Source organism: Triturus cristatus, chromosome 8, assembly GCF_964204655.1.
Source record: "Triturus cristatus chromosome 8, aTriCri1.1, whole genome shotgun sequence".
Lineage (NCBI taxonomy): Eukaryota > Metazoa > Chordata > Amphibia > Caudata > Salamandridae > Triturus > Triturus cristatus.
Window position 1 is genome coordinate 1,178,461,118 of NC_140591.1, and position 23,611 is coordinate 1,178,484,728.

General features: G+C 46.4%; 1 protein-coding gene across 1 annotated transcript in view; it reads right to left on the reverse strand.

Moving 5' to 3' along the window:
• Window positions 1-23,611, reverse strand: part of LOC146805567 (cohesin subunit SA-2-like) — a 627,511-nt gene that overhangs the window by 19,882 nt on the left and 584,018 nt on the right. The window contains exons 30-31 of the mRNA XM_085622843.1: window positions 3,080-3,230; window positions 2,783-2,876 (exon numbers count right to left, since the gene is read on the reverse strand). Of these exons, the coding sequence (XP_085478969.1) occupies window positions 2,783-2,876; window positions 3,080-3,230 (245 nt within the window). The remainder of the gene's footprint in view (window positions 1-2,782; window positions 2,877-3,079; window positions 3,231-23,611) is intronic.

Consider the following 23,611-nt stretch of genomic DNA (forward strand, 5'->3'; position numbering starts at 1 on the left):
CATGACCACACACTAGTTACCTAATGGCACATTATTTCCAATAAGGTAACACCCAACCTACGGGTTTTTTAGTATGTCAAGGGTGCTATTTACATTAAACCTTATTATTTCAGTAACCCTTAGACATTTTTAGGCTACCTCGTCACTGTCACACCCCATCACACATATCTTTTTATTAGGACCCAAACCACACACCCGCATGCACCAAACGGCGTTTTCTCTAAAAGATCTCCGCTAAAGTGACCCTTCGGGGGACCCGTAGGGCATTGCAGCGCCGGCCCGACGAGGAGCAAACGCCCAATGATGAAGCATGACATCCTTCGGGGTGTGTGAGGGCAACAAGAGAAACTAAGGTATGCCCTCCCTCCTGACCTAAACTTGTTTGGGCCTAATACTAGCCTAGGCCTTTCCTCTTTCTTATCTCTTTCCGAACTGGTCTCTTTTGCCCTTTCCCTCTTTAGGAACAGTGTCTCCATTTGAGTATTACAAAAGACTTCTTCCAAGACAACAACAAGGTACAAGCATACGAGCCCAACACCAGATGGCGATCTATGCACAGTGTATGATCTGCAGCTCATATGCCTCGAACATTAGCTTTCCCTTCGAGGCAATTTGGTATGCCCGCTTCTTGTGCTCCCCTGGAAGATGTTGGACGATCTCCTATATTTCGTCCCAGTGGGCCCTGTTGTAGCAGGATAGGAGGCCAATGAAGTTGGCATTCCTCCAGTGGTTGGCAAACTGGGCAGCCACCCTTTTACCTACAGCATCTATCTTTTTCCTCTCTTTATCTAGTGGGGATGCCTCACTAGATGTATGAGAGTTAGCCGTCCTGCAAGCTGTGGCAACTACTAATGATTTGGCTGGAAGTTTATATCTTTTGTCAACCCTGGGCGTGATGACTCGAGACCTAACATGATTGTTAAATATGTCAGGCATATGGTGTAGCATGCCTTTAAGCATTGACAGATATTGTGTTGAGCATTGGCTGGAAGAGAGGGTCTCAAACAAGAAGTCATCCTCTTATAGCTTGGTATGCATTTGGACCTCGTGAAATACAGCAGCTGTGCCTATCAGGTTATGGTAGGTGGTGGTGTCGACTGTGGAGAGAGTTTAGCCGGACACAGATCCGGATCTCTATCGGCAGGGGGTCTGCATCCTAGGAGTCCCACGGGTCATCATGTGGTGGAATGGAAAACTCATCTCACTCCTCTCCCCTCTGTGAAGGAGTGAATGGAACCCTCTGAAGTGTGTTGTGTGGGTTCTATAGGTGAAGGCGGGGGAGACTGTGTGTGGAGGGGAGCAGGTGTTGGTGGTGGGATGAGGTGTGCCTGGCTTGTGGCCTTGTCCCCCTTCTTTCTGTGCTGTGGTGGTGCTGGTAATTCCAAAGCTTCCTCAAATGACAATTGTGTTGTGGCTTGCTGTATACCGGAATGAAGAGGTCTTGTAGTGATACGACCAGAGTCCGAGTGTATCATGAAATGTTTTTGTCATGAGTCTATCTCCTCTTGAAGCAGTTGAAACACTGGTTCCACAGGTTTGGAACCATGTGCATGTTTGCCGAAGGTGAACGATTTCAGCTCTGACGTCGAAGTCTTCGATGCCGGTATTTGCGGTGCCAAGGGTTTTCGGGTCCGAAGCTGGAATTTTGGCCACTGAGGTGGAACAGTGTTTCAGCGCCGAGGGTTTCAACTCCGAAGGTCGGATCGACTCAGATGGAGTCAGTTTGGGAGCAGGTGGCCTGTGCTGCTTTTTCAGCGCCGATCCGAGACTGGATGTGTCCAATGCAGCCGGTTGGTGATGACTATGGCCCCAAGGCAGTGGTGGTCCAACAATTGTCTTTGGCTGGACAGGTAGGCGACCCTTTGTAGAGGCATGCTCCAGTCTGTGGTTTGAGGTGGAGGGGGCAAAGTACTTAAAGATTGACCTGGTATGAGATCCTGCAACTCCAAGACAGAGCCAGAAATGTCCTCGTCAGAGAAGGAGCCCTCATCAGCAGCCGAAACTTGGGCCTATGCCTCCTCTTAAAGGTCCTCAGGTACGAAGAGGTCCGGGTGTATCTTCGACACTTTGGCGGGACATCTCTAGGTGTCGAGCTCAATGGTCACACAGCGTCTTCTTTGACCTAAATGATTTTCAGGCCTCGCAGGTAGCCTTCTCGTGTTGAGGAGAGAGGCATAAGTTATACAGCTGGTGGAAATTGATAAATGGGAACTTGGCGTGGCCGCGAGTACAGAGTAGGAAAAGTGTCCGGTTCATCACCGGGTGGACATGGCATAGAGGGAACGTCAAAGTAATGAAGTGCTCCCTGAAAGGCGAAGGCTCACGGTGTCCGCAAACAACTGGATTCGCCCTGGCAAAGTCAACGTCGATAAACGGACTAGGTAGACTGAGAACAGCTGTGATCGAAAACAATATCAATGGTAGTGTTTGTAAAGACTAAATGACGAGCAGAGGAGCACACATCTGATCACAACGGTGGAAGAAAACAATCCAACGGTGGAGTTGATGACCATGCGCATTACAAGCAAAAGGAGGAGTCACTCTACCTCATGACTCCAATTCTTTTTTTTTAAAGAAAAACAACTTGCACACATCCAAGTCCAACACTAGATGGCAGGGTAATGCCTCAAACACATAGTTGTTGTCTATTTTGAGTGTTAGGCAGCTGAATAAACACTGAAAAGCACCGATTTCAAAAGGTTTGGGAAACATTTAGAAAACATCACTGAAATCCACAAAAATGAAACCCTAGGGCAGCCTAGCTATGCTTCAAATCAGTTACCTGGTCTGCATCAGTGACATCGACATCTGCATCTTCATCTTCTGACTGGTCATTTATAGACATGTCGTCGTCCAGAAATATTGCAGAATCACGGCTAAGAAATGGAAGATGAGGTGTTTACTATACCAATCTATTTACAATAAGGTTAATCAACCATTCTGGTTATACATTCTACTTTCTCAGGGTAATTATGAACATGTCTCAATAAAATGTACAAACACACCTCACTATAAAGCAGCACACATTTCATCTTGTTGGGTGCAACTTTGGCTTATGCACATACAAACTATGCCTCACCTGGGCCTTTTTATTGGCTCTATTGGACGGAGTGACGGCCCTTCTTCTGATGTTCTGTCTTGAGATTTTATTCGCTTTCTGTTTTTCACTGATGTAGAAGTGTGATGCAACAATGAATTCCTCTCCATAAGGTCCACTTCTGAAAACCACCCTGTCACATAAAGTTCAAAGAATTAATGCAAAATTTAAGGGCTGATCTTCATTTCAATACATTGCCTGTAGGTTCGAAATAAGTACTAAAGAGGGGAAAATACTACACTCTGGTTTAATAATGAGGCCACCATGTGTACAGGTCCACAGAACACTTTACACAACCATGTGCTGTAATGTACTTGAGTCTCCCCAATGTTTGAGTGGAAAGAAGGGAACACATTTGACAGAGAGAGAGACACACATTGAAAGTCAACTCGTAAAACTGATTTGGGCTGATTGCTCATCTAGGGATAACAAGTCAAGCAATAATTTTGTAGAGGCAACTACCATGCAAAACAGTAACCTCAACGTAGGGACAGATTCCACCAGTTTTGAGCTGGAGAGGCTGTCCCTCAAAGAGGTATGGAAATGAGCAATAAAATGGAAATTGGCGGAATTCCACCCATTCCTTAGGCGATCTATACAGGATTACTTGTAATCTTTTGATAATTCTGCATTGCGGGATTACTGATCCCCGTGACATCTGTGATACTGCACCATCTCTATCTGCCCCCTAACTGTATTGTGCTGTGCCCTGGGCAGCACAGTGCTACACCAGGCCTGCCAAAGGGGAAGGAGAGGTACAACAGCATACAGTCCTGTGCATTTCTCCTTGAATGACAGGTGAACTGGAATGTGCACCAGCCACACTTCTTCGCATGTCCCCAATGCACTATTTGCACTATTTGCCCAGGTCAGAAAATAAAACAGTCTGCAAACGTCTTTGTTATTTTCAGCATGCACAAAATCTGGATTTTTGTTGGCTCTATTGGACGGAGTGACGGCCCTTCTTCTGATGTTCTGTCTTGAGATTTTATTCGCTTTCTGTTTTTCACTGATGTAGAAGTGAGATGCAACAATGAATTCCTCTCCATAAGGTCCACTTCTGAAAACCACCCTGTCACATAAAGTTCAAAGAATTAATGCAAAATTTAAGGGCTGATCTTCATTTCAATACATTGCCTGTAGGTTCGAAATAAGTACTAAAGAGGGGAAAATACTACACTCTGGTTTAATAATGAGGCCACCATGTGTACAGGTCCACAGAACACTTTACACAACCATGTGCTGTAATGTACTTGAGTCTCCCCAATGTTTGAGTGGAAAGAAGGGAACACATTTGACAGAGAGAGAGACACACATTGAAAGTCAACTCGTAAAACTGATTTGGGCTGATTGCTCATCTAGGGATAACAAGTCAAGCAATAATTTTGTAGAGGCAACTACCATGCAAAACAGTAACCTCAACGTAGGGACAGATTCCACCAGTTTTGAGCTGGAGAGGCTGTCCCTCAAAGAGGTATGGAAATGAGCAATAAAATGGAAATTGGCGGAATTCCACCCATTCCTTAGGCGATCTATACAGGATTACTTGTAATCTTTTGATAATTCTGCATTGCGGGATTACTGATCCCCGTGACATCTGTGATACTGCACCATCTCTATCTGCCCCCTAACTGTATTGTGCTGTGCCCTGGGCAGCACAGTGCTACACCAGGCCTGCCAAAGGGGAAGGAGAGGTACAACAGCATACAGTCCTGTGCATTTCTCCTTGAATGACAGGTGAACTGGAATGTGCACCAGCCACACTTCTTCGCATGTCCCCAATGCACTATTTGCACTATTTGCCCAGGTCAGAAAATAAAACACTCTGCAAACGTCTTTGTTATTTTCAGCATGCACAAAATCTGGATTTTTGTCAATCTATGAGGCCTGCAAACACACTGCACTCCGTAAGAACATTTCAATACCTTGATCTACATAATGTTTCTAAGGGACAAATTACTGACATCTGATCAGAAGGTTGTCCTGTGATTGTTTACCCATCGTTAATTCACCAGAGCTAAAATAATGTAGCCTTCACTTAATGATAACTGGGGTTAATGAACAAGTTACTTACCTTCAGTAACAATGTATCTGTAAGAGACATACGTTAGTTATAGATTCCTTACCTTAGAATTATCCCCAGGCGTCAGACTGGATCCGGAGAAATGTTCTGTAGCAGTACCACTGCGCGTCGGTAGGTGGGGTTCGTCGACTCTGTGTCCGTCGTCAGCATTGTGGTTGGCGAGATGACGGCGCAGTGTCTACATAGATGCCGCCCCTGCGCACTGATGTCAGTTCTGACACGACTTTCCATGCCAGAAGCGCAGAGCCAAGCAAGAAACTGACCACTGGTGCACAAAACTAGGGCCCTGGAAGGGAGTCCCTATCTCTAGAAGTCCGTTCGCAGAACGGGGAGGATGGGTGGGGCAGTAAGGAATCTATAACTAACGTATGTTTCTTACAGACCCAACATTACTGAAGGTAAGTAACTTGTTCATCTGAAAGAGACCATTAATTATAGATACTGTTGGAAATGGCCCTTTTTGCAGGGTTATCCCCAAACTTTTTGCTTCTTCCTCCTTTATTTTTTCTGACCCGTGGTTGTTGGCAATAGGACTCTGGGCACTTTACCACTGCTGATCAGTGCTAAAGTGCATATGCTCTCTGTATAAATTGTTATATTGATTGGTTATCCATGATTGGTATATTTGTTTCACCTGTTAGCCCCTAGTAAAGTGCACTGAGTGTGCCAGGGCTGGTGATTCAAATGCTACTAGTGGGCTGCAGCACTGATTGTGCCACCCACAGGAGTAGCCCTAAAATGATGTCTTAGGCCTGCTTGCAGTGCCTATGTGCAGTCCAGGACTGCCATGTCGACCTGGCCAGTGCAACCACTGACCAGGCCTTATCCTTCCCTTCCTGTACATGGCAGGCATCCCTATGGTGGCCCTAGGTACCCCCCTGGGCTGGGTGCAGTGTATCTGAAAGGTAGGGCCTGTACTGAGGTGTGTAACATGCCCTGGTAGTGAATTACAGCCATTTTCGTTTTTCACTGCTGAGAGGATATCCTGCCCATAGGACAGAATGAGGGAGGCTGTTTACATGCCTATCTTCCCCTGAAGGCAAGATAGAAAATCCAAGTTTGGTATCTTTGTGTTCAGAATTTAATTATACATCTTTTTAGCAGGATGGTTTTTAAATTCACTGTGTGAGAATAGCACTTTTTAGAAAGTAGCTATTCTCCTGCTTAACCTTCCTGTGTGCCTGTGTGCAGATTGGCTGACTGGTGTCATGTGATGGGCTAGGTGGCTCCAGGAGTCTGGATGAGTCAGCAGCAGGGTGAAAAGGGAGATCTGCTTTAGATGGGTGGGAGGAGTAGCCCCTGGGTTTGAGTAGGGCTGCCTCTGCCAGCACAATGCTGGCTCCACTCCCTGCTGGCCAGGCTGAGGACTCTGCCTCTGCCAGCACAAAGAAGGCTCCACCTCCTGCTGAGCGTCTAACGACCCTGCCCCTCACTCTGAAAGGAACCAGGTACTCCAGGGCAGAGCACACCCAGGAACCGGTTTGAGCAGGGGAATCCCCCCACTGAAACAAAGAGAGACAAAGACTTGGAGGGGTATAAGAAGAGGACCCCAGACACCTAAACTTTAGATCACTTTGGAACTAAGAAGGAACCTCTGCCAAGGAGAAAGCTGAAAAGAACTGAAGAGGAGAAGACTGCCTGCTTGCTGTTTTGCTTTGCTGCCAAGGAGAGGGGAAGGACTTTGCTGTGTCCCCTTCTTTTGATTCTGATCTCCAAGGGCCTGAGAAGAGCTGGCTCCCTGTTAAGAAGTCCCAGGAACAAAAGGACTTCACCACCAGCTCCCCTGGAACTCTGCTGAGGGAGTTCTGACCTGCCTTGGCGTGCTTGCCTAGTCTTGGGGCCTCAGGAGGTCGTTTTGCTGTGTTTGGGAGCTGGGAAGCAGAAGCGTGAAAAAGAGTAACTGGTACCCAACGCATCATCCGATTGCGAGTCGCAAGAACGAGAGTGCGAGGAGAATTACATTGCGGCGTCATCGCAGCACCCGGAGTCCCCGCATCGCCGAGTGCGTCGAGCATCGTCCCGGTGCGTGAAGATTCCCGACGCTGCGGGGGTCGTCGCAGAACCAGTTTGCGGGCCGCACCACTGCCGGTGCGTGAAAGTATCCAGTCGTCATTGTGTGTCGACGCAGAGTCCCGTCCCTTGACGCATCGACGGTTGCGGCGCCAGAAGTCAACGCCGCGCACCCCATCGAGGGTTGCAGCGCCAAAAGTCAGCGCTGCGCCGCGCATTGCGCCGCATTGAAGATCGTCGCTTCGTACCTGTGCGTGAAGCTTCCCCCTAAGAAACCTACGCAACAAAAGCCAAAGTCATCGCATCCTCCCCCTACAGAACGGAGCCGGCGCATCCACCTCTGCTGCGTGAAGCAGGGCTGCTGCAAAGCCTCCCCAAGATCTCAGGAGTATCGCATCTCCTTTGCCATCTTCCTTGTTATAGCTTTTGGGTACCTTATCGCAACTACAGGTACTGTTGGGAACGAGAGTGTTGCATTTTGTGCATTGAGAGTCGCATTGTGCAGGACACTGACTTTTACATCCTGGAATACTTTCTGCAAACTCTTGAACTATCTTTAAAGTAACCGTTTTAATTGTATGTTGGTTTTCTTGTAGTATTTGGTCTTGTGAAGTTTTTAGTAAAGATACCTTATTTTTCTAAAACTGGTGTGGAGTAAATCTGTGGTGTTTTCACTGTGTTACTGTGAGTGTTGGTACAAATACTTTACACCTTGCCTTTGATAGCCTAGACTGCTCAGGCCAAGCTACCTAGAGGGTGAGCAGGGGTTATCTTAACAGTGTATCCCCCTTTCCCTGACTAGAAGCAAGGGTCCCTACTTGGACAGTGGTACCTACCCTGCCAACTAGAGACCCCCAGATCTAACAGATACCCAGCAATGCCAACCCCGGAGATGGGTCTGTGAACTAAGTTCACACCAGAAAGTCCTGGAGAACAGAACAGCCAAAAAAGCTGTCCCTCCGGACTTGGCTATCCAGACAGTAATGTTTTGTTAACATGTGCAGAGATGCCTACGTGGCTGCCTGGCAGATGTCAACCACCGGAACTACACGACCCAAAGCATAGAGGCTGCCGTCGCACTGGTCGAGTGGGTGTGCTGTTCTACTGGAGGTTCCTTTTTGCCAAGGAATAGCAAATTTTTATGCATAGGACAAACCATCGAGAGATGGTACCCTTGTGCACGGCCCGACCTTTCTTGGCGCCCACATAACCCACGAAGAGTTGATCGTCCACCCAGAAATCTTTAGTGCAGTCAAGGTAGAAGGACAGCGCACGTTTTGGGTCCAAACGGTGGAGTCTCTCCTCTTCTTTGGAAGGAGGCGGGAAGAAGGTGGGCATACTGATGGTCTGACCTATGTGGAAAGAAGTAACCACTTTGGGCAGAAAAGAGGGGGCCCAGTGCGACGGACCACTTTGCCAGGATGAACTGCAAGAAAAAGAGGCTTTGAGGAAAGAGACTGAAGCTCAATCACCCTGCGAGCAGATGTGATGGCACGCAGGAAAGCAGTATTCAAGGTAAGAAGACTAAGAGGACAATTATGTAGTGGCTCGAAGGGAGCACACATAAGGTAAGTAAGAAACGGATTCAAGTCCCACTGGGGCATTATGAAATGAGGAGGAGGAAAGAGATGAGTAATGCCCTTTAGAAATCTATTTACAATCTGAGACTTGAAAAGAGAAGGCTGATCAGGAAGAAGCAGAAAGGGTGAGATGGCCGAAAGGTAGCCTTTAAGAGTGCCCAGAGCAGAACCCTGCTGGGCCAAAGCTAGAAAGAAGAGGAGAACCTCTGAAAGGGGCAGAAAGGGGATCCACAGCCTTTGCTGTGCACTATGCCACAAATTTGTTCCGTCTACAGACGTATACCGAGTGGAGGGACGCCTGGCTGCCAAGCTGACATTACAGACTTCGGGAGGAAGGTCGAAAGCTGTCAACTTTCGCCGCTCAATCTCTACGCAAGGAGGTGGAGGCTGGACAGGTTCGGGTGGAGGACCGTCCCTTGCTGCTGAGAAAGAAGATCATCTTAAAGAGGCAGCCTGAACGGAGGATCAATGGTCATGCTCAAGAGCTCGGGGTACCAGACTCTTCGTGCCCAGTCCGGAGCCACAAGAATGACTTGGGCCCGGTTGCGCTTGATCTTCTCCAGTACTCTGCGCAGACGTGGTACAGGTGGAAAGGCGTACAGGAGGACGCAATTCCACTCGTGACGAAATGCATCACCGAGCGAGTGCCGCCATGGAAACTCCAACGCGCAGAACTGCTGAAATTGCCCGTTCTCTTCGGTGGGGAACAAATCTATCCAAGGCTCTCCCTGCTGCCGAAAGAGACCTTGCACCGCCTCCGAGTGAAGACGCCATTCGTGATCCATCATGCACCGGCGTATGAGTTCATCCACCCTGGCATTCAGGGAACCTGAAAAAGCACAATCCCTATACTCTGACACAATGGTACCACACTCAAGACTCTAACATTCATTAACAAAAGACATTAAATGTTCATGGCATTTATTTAAAAAAAATATACATACAGTTCATAAAATCAATGATACCAATACATGAGCTTAAAAACACAAAACATAACAAATACAAATCATCATATGATCCACAAAACTGTTATGAGCCCGCATAACAGAAGAAATTTTGAAGACAATACACTTTGTCATTAATTACGCATCCTAGTGGGTCATGTAACTGCTGTGGTTGGTGATATATATACACCGTTATATCTACACGCAGTCAACCACAGTTCTCCCTTAGATTGCGTTATTTTTCGATGCGTCGACGCGTTTCGATGGTTATTCTTGTTATTCCATCTTTATCAAGACATATAGTAGGCTTTTGGTCCTCCTCTATATTACAGGGACCTACATCAAGGAAATTAATGTTATTAGATTCATTTTTATAATATATATTTGCTAATAGCTTTTATTGTTGTATCTAATTCGCTCTCTTTACGGAGAAATATTTAATGTACTTCTTTACACTTGTATTGATACTTCGTAATCCTTAAAAGTGAGGTTGCGTTACACGTCGTTATTATAACATTATAATGTTCCGATATAATTTTCACTTCAAAGTCCACTAAATGGTACATTGCAGTTTGTGACTATTTAAGTGCTGCAACATAAGTAATAATACTGTCATAGCTTGATTAAGACAAGCAAGCACTTGTTCGCGCTACATTGGAAAAACTCGATATGACTATCTACTTACTGACTGAGTTTTTTTATTCGTCCTGCCACAGGTACTTATTTTCGAAGCCGTAGGTACATGGCATATCACCTTCAATGCTTCTCACCTATAATGTATAAAGAGGGAAGTGACAATATATAATTGCTCCTATGAGCACTGCTCACACTCTACTCCTGTTTGAGGGGTGGTGAACCTTCGCCGATATTTATAAAGGTTCGGACCAGCTAATACTATCATTGAGCAAAATGGTCTCACCTTGTAGTGGAGTCGTCAATTACAACCCAGGTGACGGAGGTCCAAGTTACTCCTCCTATATTCTTCGTCACCTATTACGGGAAGTCAAAAAGTCAAAGCACTCGTATTAGTGCTATTATAGAAGTTAATCTTGACTAAAAGGCGATCTCAAAATCACCATTTTTGTTTAGCACAAAGTATAGACTAACTCTGCAATCTCACCTTGGGGCCTCAAACCGTCGGCTTCGTACGCGGAAGTGTTTCTCAATTCGCTTCCCTGTTCTTTGTGAGAGGTCTCTATTTATTGGTGTTTTCAGACCCCGATCCTGATTAGTTAAAAATAGCCACATGGTTCGTATCACATGTGCTGTTGGTGTTTTCCACGGAGTTTTTTTTAAAAAAAGGAGGAGGGGAAAACTTTATCTATCGGTTAATTCAGAATCTAACTGCTGACCATTTAATTCCTATTGTCCCGTATTATATATTTATTACTCAATCTTCTTATGGTGAGCTGTAGTGTTTTTTAGACTATTGACCTCGAAACGTAACATTAAAATACAGTGAAACAGCCTTATGCATTCATGTTTTACATACTTATACACCGACAATTTGTTACAAAAATCGCTAAATGACATCATATCTTTCTCTTTGTATTCTATACAAACATTTCATTTGCATTTGGTCTTCGTGCATTTACACACCCTTTTCGGATATACATTTTAATTCTCCACAGATCGACATAATTACTTAAATATGGAAGCATCGATGTCAACCCACCCTTACATTTAAGTCTTGCTTTACATGATATGTTTTGTCTGGTCAACTTCACCATAATACAGTGATAATAACGGTTCATATAAATACATTACCATCAAGCGTCATTTTGAGATAAAGCTGGGATGATATAAGTATTCCTTATGGTGTGTGATTATTTATATTAATCTAATCCCATTCATGCCCATGATGGGATACTCAAAACTAAGGAAACTATAGATAATATTACAGAAAGGGTTATAATAGTCTATTTGTAGGAATAACACCAGGACATATATAATCTCAGCTGTAATCTCACAATTTATTGGGTCATTATAAAGAAAGATTTTACTGTTCATTGGAAATACCTATTCTATTGCGAACTGATGATACTCATCCAGTCCTCTTTAGTATTCAGACCTCTCTCTATCGTATTGAAAAAACATATAAACCATTGCTCCCTCTTTTTTCTCTTACTGTCCACGTCCCCTCCTCTTCTATTAACCGTCACTTTCTCCAGAATAAACCACCGGATTGAATCCCAACTGTGGTTTGCTTCAATGAAGTGCTCAGTCAGTGGGGCATTGATCTTTTTGGTTTTAATCGCGGATTTATGCTCCAATAGGCGAATCCGAAGTTCCCTACTGGTTTCTCCCACGTACGCCAAGCCGCAGGGACAGATTAAGAAGTAAATTACATTTCTACTTCTACAGTTATTTAGGCTACTAGCCCAAATTGTTTTATTGTTGTGGCTTAGGTTTTTCGCCTCAAGGCATTGGGGGCAAATGGAGCAAGTTCCACATTTATAGTTGCCTATAGCTTTTTCACCCTTCAAGGTGGTTCGGGAGTCTTGTTTATTGTCATATGTTTTTACCAATGCATTGCGTAAGGTTTTGTTGCGTCTGAATGAGAACAACGGCTTCTCCAGTGGATTTTCTGATCCATAGTTGAGTATCTTCCAGTTTTTATTAACTATGTTTTTGATCCGATTGCTGAGATTAGAGAATTGAGAAACGAAGACTACACGTCCTGTTACCTTATCATTGTTTTTATTCTTATTTTGTTCTAACAAATGGTCGCGATTATAAAATCTCGCCCTTTTGAAGGAATGTTTAATTAGTTTCTTGGGGTAACCTCTTGCAGCTAATTTTTTCTTCATTAAATCTGAGTGGTAATAAAAATCTGCAAGAGTTGTGCAATTGCGCCTTAGTCTAAGAAATTCCCCGAAGGGAATATTATCTTTTTGGGAACGTGGATGGTTGCTGCCATATAACAGAAGTGTGTTTTTATCCGTTGGTTTAGAGTAAAGTTCAACATTGAGGACGTTTCCTACTTCTTTGATTTTTATGTCAAGAAACTCGACCTCTGAATGACTAAAATGGGCCGTGAATCTTAGATTGGGATCACCAAGATTGATCCATTCCAGAAAATGTTCTAAATCTTGCTTAGCACCGTTCCAGACAAAGATGATATCGTCTATGTAACGGTGCCAGCAAATAACATTTTCAAAAAATGGTGCCATCTCATTGTAGATATGTTTAACTTCAAAGTCACCAACATAGAGGCATGCCAGGCTGGGAGCACAGGCAGCCCCCATGCTGGTGCCTTTGATCTGGATGTAGGCCTCATCTTCGAATAAAAAGATGTTATTTTTCAGTACTTTTTCAATGCATGCCATTATAAATTCTTTGTTTGCTCCCTCCAGGTTTTCAGAGTCTAAAATGTTAGAGATGACTCTTATGGTATCGTTCTGGGGGATGTTCGTATATAAGGCCTCTATGTCGAGGGTCACCAAAATCTGAGTAGCCTTGTTAAAGTTATGACCCTCAAACACAGAGATGGCATGTGCTGTATCTTTAAGATACGATCTTTGTTTTTGTACAATTGGTTTTAAAAAATGGTCCACATATTTGCTAAGGGGCTCTAAGATGGATCCCACACTGCTGACAATAGGTCTCATAGGTGGGTCTGAGATGTTTTTATGAATTTTCGGTAGCCCATAAATGGCCGGAGTCATTGGATGAGTATTCAAAAGGAATCTGTACTCATTTTCGCATATCCACCCCTGTTCTCTTCCTAGGTTTAGGAGTGATGCCACCTCTTTTTTAAGAGCTTCAATTGCTATGAGACGGATAGGTTTATAATGTTCTCTCACATTTAGGAGGTCCCTCATTCTCTTGTCATAATCCGTTGTGTCAAATACAACTACACCTCCGCCTTTATCGGCTGGTTTTATGGTGATTGAATTACAATTTTGTAAATTCTTCAATGCTTGTTTCTGATTCTCGGGGAGATTATTATTTTGGTATTTGGAAACAGCTTGTTTCATGTTTTTTATTTCCATTTCTACCACTTTCTCAAATAACTCAACATTTTTGTCCACTTGACCCAAGCTAGGAGTGAATGTAGACTTAGGTTTAAAACCAGATACATTTGGTGCTGGAACATAAGCTTTGTCTTCAAAAAATTTATTTAGCCTAATTTTTCTAAAAAAGTTTTTTAAATCACTTTCTAATTCATATGAATTATGGGGAGCACTCGGTGCAAAACTGAAACCCTTTTTTAAAATTTCAATTTCATTTATGGTTAGAATCCTGTTAGATAAATTGATAATAGGTAGTTCTTCTACCTCCAATATTGTCTGCTCCGAGTTGCTACATATTCTTGTCCCATCTGAGGTTGATGGTTTCTCGGAGGTTCTTGTCTGTTGTAACCCCTGTGTCCTCTGTTGCCCCGAATCTGGCGCCTGCCTAAAAAAGACTCGCGCTCAAACGTGGGTGCTCCTCTACCATTTCTTTCTCTGTCATGTTCTTCTTCACTGCTCGAACCTGATGTTTCCGAGAAGGTAACACGTTTGGTACCCCCTCTTGAGTACAGTGGTCTTACATTTTGCGGTCTATCCCCTCTATAATAATTTTTATTGTTATAGTAGTCTTTGCTTAAATACGGATAAACTATCTCGATATTATATTTATCAACGTCTTTTCTTAATTTCTTCATTTTTTTGTTGGTAAGATATTCCATATATCCTTTTGCTTCCAACTCAAGTTCTTCCAATTTACTTTTGGCCTCCTCTAAGGCGGTATTCTGTTTTAGATGGGCTTCTAGTTCGTTGATTTCTTTTTTCTCAATATCCAATAGTTCCTGAGCTGTTTCGATAATGAGAATTAGCCAGTCTCTGCTACAACGGTTGGCTATATGTGTCCACGTCTCTAAAAATTTGGGATTTTCCACAAACAACCCAGGTTCATTTCTAACTTGCAAACCTATTGGGATGACACCAGCTTTTAAATATTCAATTAGGAATTCCGCATGTAGTTCTGTGCGGATTAATTTCTTTTTAGCGTTTAAGATCTTTATAAGCTGTTCATGGCTACTGTTATTGAGGGCATTGGAACTGTTGCTTCGGGGATTTTGATTTATAAGTTTAGGGAACCTGCCAGGTGTTGAATTACAAGGGATATGCCCTGATGTTCCAGACATGTCCAAAGGCGAAGAGCTTCTTGACATAGGGTCCATGACCCCGCCCTGTTTGTTGCAGTACCACATGGCGGTGGTGTTGTCCGTGAACATCTGCACTACTCTTCCTTTGACAGTAGGAATGCCTTCAGTGCAAGACGGATTGCCCAGAGCTCCAAAAGGTTGATATGGAGACCGGACTCCGCCAGAAACCCCTGATCTCCACCTCTCCCAGGCGGCCACCCTATCCCAGGAGTGACACATCCATCACCACTGTGAACTCTGGTTGGGGGAAGGGAGAGGGACCTGTCACTGACCCAATCCTGATTCGTGAGCCACCACTGCAATTGGAGTGCAGTCCCCTCCGAGATCTGGACGACATCGGAAAGATTACCCTGATGCTCTGCCCACTGGAACTTCAGGTTCCACTGCAGAGCCTGCATATGTCACCTGGCATGCTCCTCCAGCAGGATGCAGGAGGCCATGCGGGCCAGCAGCCTCAGGGTCATTATCACCGAAATCCGGGATAGAGGCTGAAACATCGGTATCATAGCCCGAATGTCCCTGACTCGCTGCTCAGGAGGATAAGCCCGAAACTGCGCTCTATCCAGAACTGCTCTGGTGAAAAGGAGGTTCTGAGAGGAAGTCAGGTGTGACTTCGGCAAGCTGATAGTGAACCCCAGTGAGTGCAGAAGGTCTGTCATAGTCTGGGGGTCGGAGACGCCTGCTTGGGGCGAGCCCACCTTCAACATCCAGCCGTCAAGATAGGGGGAGACTGGAACCCCTGATCTGCGCAGATTAGCTGCGACCACCGCCATCACTTTCGTGAACACCCGAAAGTTAAGGCCAAATGGGAGCACGGTAAACTGAAAATGCCCGTGGCCTACCATGAACCGTAGGCAGGCAGGAAGGGGATATGGAAGTAGGCGCCCTAAAAGTCCAACGCTACCATCCAGTCTCTGGGGTCGAGGGCAGACAGGACCAGAGTCAACTTAAGCATCTTGAACTTTTCCTTTCCAAGGAAGTGGTTGAGGTCCCTGAGGTCTAAGTTAGGACACAGGCCTTTGTCCTTCTTGGGTACCAGAAAGTAGGGGGAATAACAACCACGACCTACTTCTGGCACAGGGATCTTTTCAATAGCTCCCTTGGCCAAGAGAGCTGTAACTTCCTGGTGGAGATCGGCCAAGTAATCCTTCGACATGCGATGGAAGGATGGTGGCATGGAGGGAGGGGTAGTCTCGAAGGGGAGGGAGTAGCCCCTTCGGACTATCTGCAAAACTCACCTGTCCGACGTGATGTTCTGCCAGTGGGGGAGGTGATGGTGAATCCTGCCGCCCATGGCCTCTGGTGGCCCTGGAAGGTCGAACTAGGATGGTTTGGAGGCTGCTGCAGGGGGGTTATGGGTGGACTGGCCTGCCCGCTAGCCCCCAGACCCGCGTAGCTGGGTCCCACGTCTGCGGCTACACAGAGGCTGGGTAGCTTGCGCAGCCCTGTGGCCAGGCTGAGTGGAACATGGTGGGGCACCCCTTACGTAGCTAAGAAAGGGGAGAAAGGCGGACTGCGTGGGGCGAGAGTGTGCCGGGAGGCCCAAGGATCGGGCCGTAGCCCTAGAATCCTTGAAGTGCTCGAGCACCGAGTCTGCCTTGTCACCGAACATCCGATGGCCATCAAAGGGCATGTCCAAAACGGTGGATTGGACATTCCGAGAGAAACAAGACGTCCTCAACCAGGCGTAGCACCTCAAGCCTACTGACGTGGAAACCGTTCTGCCTAGAGAGCCGGCAGTATCAAACCCACACAAATGGCAAACTTAGCTGCATCTCAACCCTCTGCCACTGAGCGGGTGAGAATAGCCTGGGCCTCCTTCGGCACGGTGACCGCTCTTGCGCAACCGTATCCCATACTGTAGGAGTATAACGGCCCAAGAGGCATATGATGTTCACCAACCGCAGCGCTAAGTTGGCGGAAGAAAACATCCTCTTCTCAAGGTGGTCCAGCTTCTTGGTTTCCCTACGTGGGGGAGCAGTAGGGAATGCGCTCTTAGAATATCAGGCTTGGACCAACAAGCTCTCTGGGTAGGGTGTTGTGAGAGGAAAAGTGGGTCGCTCGAGCCGGGCGGTGGCATCAGGCAATCATCCTATCCACTGGAGCCCATGTGCTGGGCCTTGACCAAGTGCCCAGAAGGATGTCTGTGAAGGAGTCATTAAAAGGCAGCAGGGGCTCCAGAGGCCACTGCCGGTTGAAGTACCTCTGTCAGGAGGTTAGGCCTGACTGCCACCGTAGGAAGCTCAAGGTCCAAGGCCTCAGCCGCCTTACGCAACACCACTGCGTAAGAAGCTTTATCCTCCGTAGCCACGGTAGTGGGGGGAAAGCATGCCAAGTTCTGGGGAGGTATCCAAACCACCAACATCACCCAGTTCCTCTTGCCAGTCCAGCTCCTCAAACTGGTCAGCTGAAGGGTCTCCAGACCCCTCCCAGTCCTCCTCACCCTCCTCTGCCACTCAGAGCGATAGGGAACGCCAGGGATGAACAGCGGTACAAAAGCACCCTCCGACGCCAGTACCGGTGTCGGGCAACGGTGGTCTGGCACCGAGTCCAAGTCGGGGGTGAGACTGGGTTCGATGCCGGTTGGGGGCATAACCGGCGTCGGGCACCGTCACTGGAATTGGCGCCGGAGAAGGCACCGTGAGGTCGACCGGCGCCGATCCGGATACAGGCCTGGAACCTCGGGGCCCTCTGGAGCTGTAGCCGCCGGCATCGAAGGCCCAGGGCCCCCAGCCGAGTCCGTGGGGCCCGAAGGATCACCTGCAGAGTCGGGATGCCCAAAAATGCTATGAAGAGCCTCGTAAAAGGCTCGAAGCTGGGCAGGGGACGATCTGGCTCGGCGAAAGGGAGGGAAGCGCGGAGCCATCCTAGAAGCAGGCTCCAAAGACGGAGCTGGAAAGATACGACACTCCGGGTCCCACGTCGTGCCGGCAGACGAACGGAGAGAAGGCGAAGTGCGACGATGCTTCTTCGCCTTCTTCTTATGCTTTGACTTCCCCAAGGAGAGCAAAGACTTCGATGACGAGTGGTGGTAGCTCTGCGACCGGTCCCACGACCTTCCTCTCGACCGGGACCTCGAATGGCGCAGAGCTAACTGCCGGGCCTCCAAGAGCTTTCAGGACCACTCCCGCAAAGACTTCGAATTCATGGCCCGGCAGTCGGAGCACGACTTCAGGTCGTGGTCGCGCACCAGGCACCAGAGGCACACGAGGTGTGGATCCGCGACAGACATCAACTTGTGACAGGAGTCACAATGATTGAAGACGGTCCGATGATGGGACGACATCCCTCGTGCTACCAGGAGTTGAAGACTCAAAAAATACGTTTACAAAAGTCGAAAAAGGTTTAGTCAAAAAATGACTAAGGGGCATGCTCTCTCCGGATGTGCGCTGGCTGGCGCGAAAAAAGAAAGAACTGATGTCAGCGCGCAGGGGTGGCATCTAAGTAGACACCGCAACGTCATCCCGGCGACCACGACGCTGACGACGGACGCGGTGTAGACCGAGGCCACCTACTGACCCGCAGGGGTACTGCTACAGAATATTTTTTCGGATCCAGTCTGACGCCTGGGGATAACTCTAAGATAAGGAATCTATACCTAATGGTCTCTTTCAGATAGCTGCTACTCCTGACTTGCCTTTTGGTAAGCCAACACTGCACTTGCTACTTCAGATATAAGGGTTCATGGAGACAGAAACATAGCAAATTGGTCTATCTTGTTTCCAAAATCGGTTTGTTAGGGGGATGCCCTCCAAATGCATTTATTTTAGCACTAAACTGGATTTACGCGTCAAAATAGCATTTGAATCAAGCCAATAATAATTAAAAGAGGTACAGTAGGTGCAGCACTGACAGTAACAAATCAACTGATGCAGAAAAGCACTTGTTCTCATATAAGGGTATTTTTTCCCCAATTTAAGGAAAGCCTAGTGAGAATTTGGTGGAGCAGAGTAGAGCTCATCGTCAGCAAAATGCACTGTTCAGCAAAAAATTCAATGAAATATACGAAATTACATCATCAAAAAAATTACATATTAATACAAATATACAACATCAGACATAAATAGTTAAAAGCCCATTATAAGGAGAGACTAATCCAACTCCGGCTGTACGTGCAGTCTGGGATTTCGCCTTTACAGCACCCAGCTGAAATCTCGGATCGCCGATGCGACCGACCTTGGAAAACGGAGGACTGTTACGGCCCGTTTACTCCGTGAATCAGAGCACGTTTAAAAAAAAACAAAAGAAAAACCTGCATTTCCGGTGTGGCCTCGAAAATTAATCAATTCCATTCGTTCTCAAGTTAGAAAAATACATGTGCAATTTTGTATCCCTGTACAATATAAATCAGTTTGAGTTTGGGTGACCCCGGTTCCGCTTTGTCCTGACGAGGCCTTAAATGGTAGGCTGAAACGGGTCCACACCTATTTTCCAGGATCAACGTCAATCTTTCAAGAAATGAAAAACATTTATGTAACCCATTGTGACCATAAACATTTTATATGAGGCAATTTTCCTAGCCATATATTAATTAGATGGTCATAAATCGATTAGATGTTGATACCTGAAGGTGGTATTCTCATATTGTTATTGCCATAATAAGGGCAGGTAATCCATCATTGCGACTACTTGTGTTTACCAATTTTTTATGCTAATGTGATGTTTTCTTTGTACTGTGTTCTTTTTGTGTATACATGTAATGGTGTTTTTTGTCAAAAGATTTTGATCATTAAAAACAGTACTAAAAAAGAGAACAAACAAATAGCTGCGCTGTTTCTTGCTACACAGTAATGCCCTCTTTCAGCTAAGAGATTCAAATCCTCCTTAGGTGTATTATTAATTAATTGTGTACACTAAGCGAGTTCGACTGAGGGCGGGAGACAGAGGGAGGGAGATAGAGGGTAACAGAGGGATGGAGACAGAGGGAGGGAGAGAGAGAGAGAGAGAGAGAGAGAGAGAGAGTGAGAGAGAGAGAGAGAGAGAGAGAGACAGAGAAGGGGAGACAGAGGGTGGGAGACAGAGAGAGAGGGAGGGAGACAGAGAGGGAGGGAGACAGAGAGAGAGAGAGACAGATAGAGGGAGGGAGACAGAGAGAGAGAGGGGGAGGGAGACAGAGAGATGTGTGTATGCCGGGTCTGGTGGCTCAGTGGACAAATGCGTCCGCTGCAGGGGCCTGTGTTCAACCTCATGGACACAGTTTGTTTTGTTGCTCTAGCCCCACCCCATCCCCTCTGACCCCGCCCCCACCGGTGCGGCCCACGGCCACAAACCACACGGTAAATTTGGCCCCGAGAGAAAGTTTGTGAGTACCAATGCTCTAGGAGGTTGTAGGGGCTCCCTCCCTCCTTTGTTTTTGCTCCAGTATAAGAAGTGAAGCACTTACACAACATATCCCCTAGGCGCGTGGTACTCATAGTACGGCCCGCGGGCCGTCAGCGGCCCGGCAGGCCTTCCTTGGTGGCCCGCGGGCCTTGCACGTAATGTACCCATGGCCCCCAGAAAGAGAGAGGGAGGGAGAGAAAGTGGAGAGAGAGACAGTGGAATGAGAGAGAGGGGAGAGAGATCGTGGAGAGAGAGTAGAGAGAGAGACTGACTGACTGAGAGAATGAGATACTGACTGACTGAGAGACTGACTGAGAGAGTCTGACAGAGAGAGAGAGGGACTGACTGACTCAGAGAGAGACTGACAGAGAGCGAGAGAGAGAGAGAGAGAGAGAGAGAGAGAGAGACTGGCTGACTTAGGGAGAGAGAGACTGACTGACTGACAGAGAGAGAGACTGACTGAGAGAGACTGAACGACAGAGAGAGAGACTGACTGAGGGAGAGAGAGACTGACCGAGAGACTGACTGACAGAGAGAGAGAGAGACTGACTCAGAGAGAGACTGACTAAGAGAGAGAGACTGACTGACTAAGAGAGAGAGACTGACTGACTAAGAGAGAGAGACTGACTGACTAAGAGAGAGACTGACTGACTAAGAGAGAGACTGACTGACTAAGAGAGAGACTGACTGACTGACTTAGAGACTGACTGACTTAGAGAGAGACTGACTGACAGAGAGACTGACTGACTGAGAGAGAAACTGACTGACAGAGAGAGAGACTGACAGAGAGAGAGACTGACTGACTCAGAGAGAGACTGACTGACTCAGAGAGAGACTGACTGACTCAGAGAGAGACTGACTGACTGACTTAGAGAGAGACTGACTGAGAGAGAAACTGACTGGCTGACTCAGAGAGAGACTGACTGACTCAGAGAGAGACTGACTGACTCAGAGAGAGACTGACTGACTCAGAGAGAGACTGACTGACTGACTTAGAGAGAGACTGACTGAGAGAGAAACTGACTGACTGACTCAGAGAGAGACTGACTGACTCAGAGAGAGACTGACTGACTCAGAGAGAGACTGACTGACTCAGAGAGAGAGACTGACTGACTGAGGGAGAGAGAGACTGACTGACTGAGGGAGAGAGAGACTGACTGACTGAGGGAGAGAGAGACTGACTGACTGAGGGAGAGAGAGACTGACTGACTGAGGGAGAGAGAGAGAGAGCGAGAGACTGACAGAGAGAGAGACTGACAGAGAGAGACTGACTCAGAGAGAGACTGACTGACTGAGAGAGACTGACTGACTGAGAGAGAGACTGACTGACTCAGAGAGAGACTGACTGACAGAGACAGAGAGAGCCTGACAGAGAGAGACTGACTGACTGACTGAGAGAGAGAGAAACTGACTGACTAAGAGAGATGCTGACTGAGAGACTAACAGAGAGAGAGAGACTAACAGAGAGAGAGAGACTGACTGACTCAGAGAGAGACTGACTGACTGAGGGAGAGAGAGAGAGACTGACTGACTCAGAGAGAGACTGACTGACAGAGACAGAGAGAGACGAGAGACTGACAGAGAGAGACTGACAGAGAGAGACTGACTTACTCAGAGAGAGACTGACTGACAGAGAGAGAGAGAGAGAGAGAGACTGACTGACTAAGAGAGATGCTGACTGAGAGACTAACAGAGAGAGAGAGACTGACTGACAGAGAGAGAGCCTAACTGACTGGGAGAGAGAGAGAGAGAGAGAGACTGACTAACGGAGAGAGAGAGGCTGACTGACTGACAGAGAGAGACTCACTGACTAAGAGATACTGACAGAGAGAGAGAGACTGACTGACTGTGAGAGAGAGAGAGAGATAGACTGTGACGGAATTGGGGTCAAAGTGTGCATGAAGCTATGCAATGCCTCTTAAGATTGCTATTGTCTACTAATAAAAATGAATTATCAAAATGTTCTCTTTGTAGTTATATCTGCTTTTGAAATACAGCATTGTCGTATTATCTAATGTTCTGAAACCGGTTTGATTTTATTTTTTTTACTATAGCCCCACACCCCCACTGACCCCACACCCCACTGACCCCACCCCTACCGGTGCGGCCCTCTGCCACAAACCACACTTGAATTGTGGCCCCGAAAGAAGGTTTGTGAGTACCCATGCCCTAGGCAATCTCTTACAGACGGGAATCTACTATCGAAGAATGTAAGCCCAGGAGTTCCAAGCAAAAATTGATTTCCAAGACCTATTATTCTTTATTTTATAACCTGAACAGAAAAATCTCAATACTGCGAAAGCATGATCTGGTGTATAAGTACCTTAATAAAAAGGGGATATCTCAGACTTTCTAATAATCGATTTTAATATTACAGGTTTTACCTAATACCACCTTAGCATAGCATACAAGGGGCAAAAGAAAAGGAAATGCGCCATAAGCTAGTCATCGCACAGCCAGATGATGGAGGAGGAACCTTTTTTGCCCCATCATGCGGTAAAACGTGCAAGTTGGGGAGATTTTAAATTAAACAATCATGAAAGTAGTGAAAGTCTCTCACTGAGAAATCAGGGTGTGGTGAGAGGCCCTCTATGAGGAATCAGTGCTTGGTTAGTTGCCATCACTGCGGAATCGGGGTGCCAGGAATGGACTTGTGCAAAACAGGGAAGTAGGCAAATAATCCTGAGCCAAACATAAACATTGCTTTTCACCATTAACAATTTCATGTAAGAAAATATAAAGAAACACTGATTATTTCCTGTTCGAGCTAGCACAAATTGTTCATAGTAGTTTTTGAATGGTAGCTTGAAGGATCCCTGTATTAAGCTCTCTGTACTGAGATTTAGTGTGTAAGGCAGGTCCTAATTTGAATCATAAGGAGGCCAAATCAGCATTTCCTCCCTCTGAGAATTAACAAATGAGTACTAGTAAACTGCGTAATAGCAACACCTGGGGCCGTATTATATATTTAATCCCAGGCGCTTTAAACCGGCCACTCTGCACCTTTGGTTACAACATCACTACCCATTTGGGTTGGATTTCTGCTTGCTTCCTCACACGCAATACTTACCCGAATCAGATGACTTCTGGGAACTGTAGTTCACATCCTTCTGCAATATGCACACGGTCACAAAATCTGAGGCAAGGTGCACTCCAACCAATAGGAGTGGAGCAGGCTTTACAAAGGAACAGATGGAGCAGCATCCTGTTGTGTAGCGGCATCCGACGAAGGCTGTAAAGCCGAAATGCATTATGCCCGAATTCTCCATTAAAGGTTTTCCTTGGTTTCCCCTGATTGGCCTCATACTTTTCTTTACTGGAGTAGTCTGCGGTGATGTTTAGCGTCGGCCAGAGGCGCTGATGGGGCCCCGTTCTTCAAGAGGCAGGAGTTTGCTGGCATCAGCTGTTCACAGCGTTCTT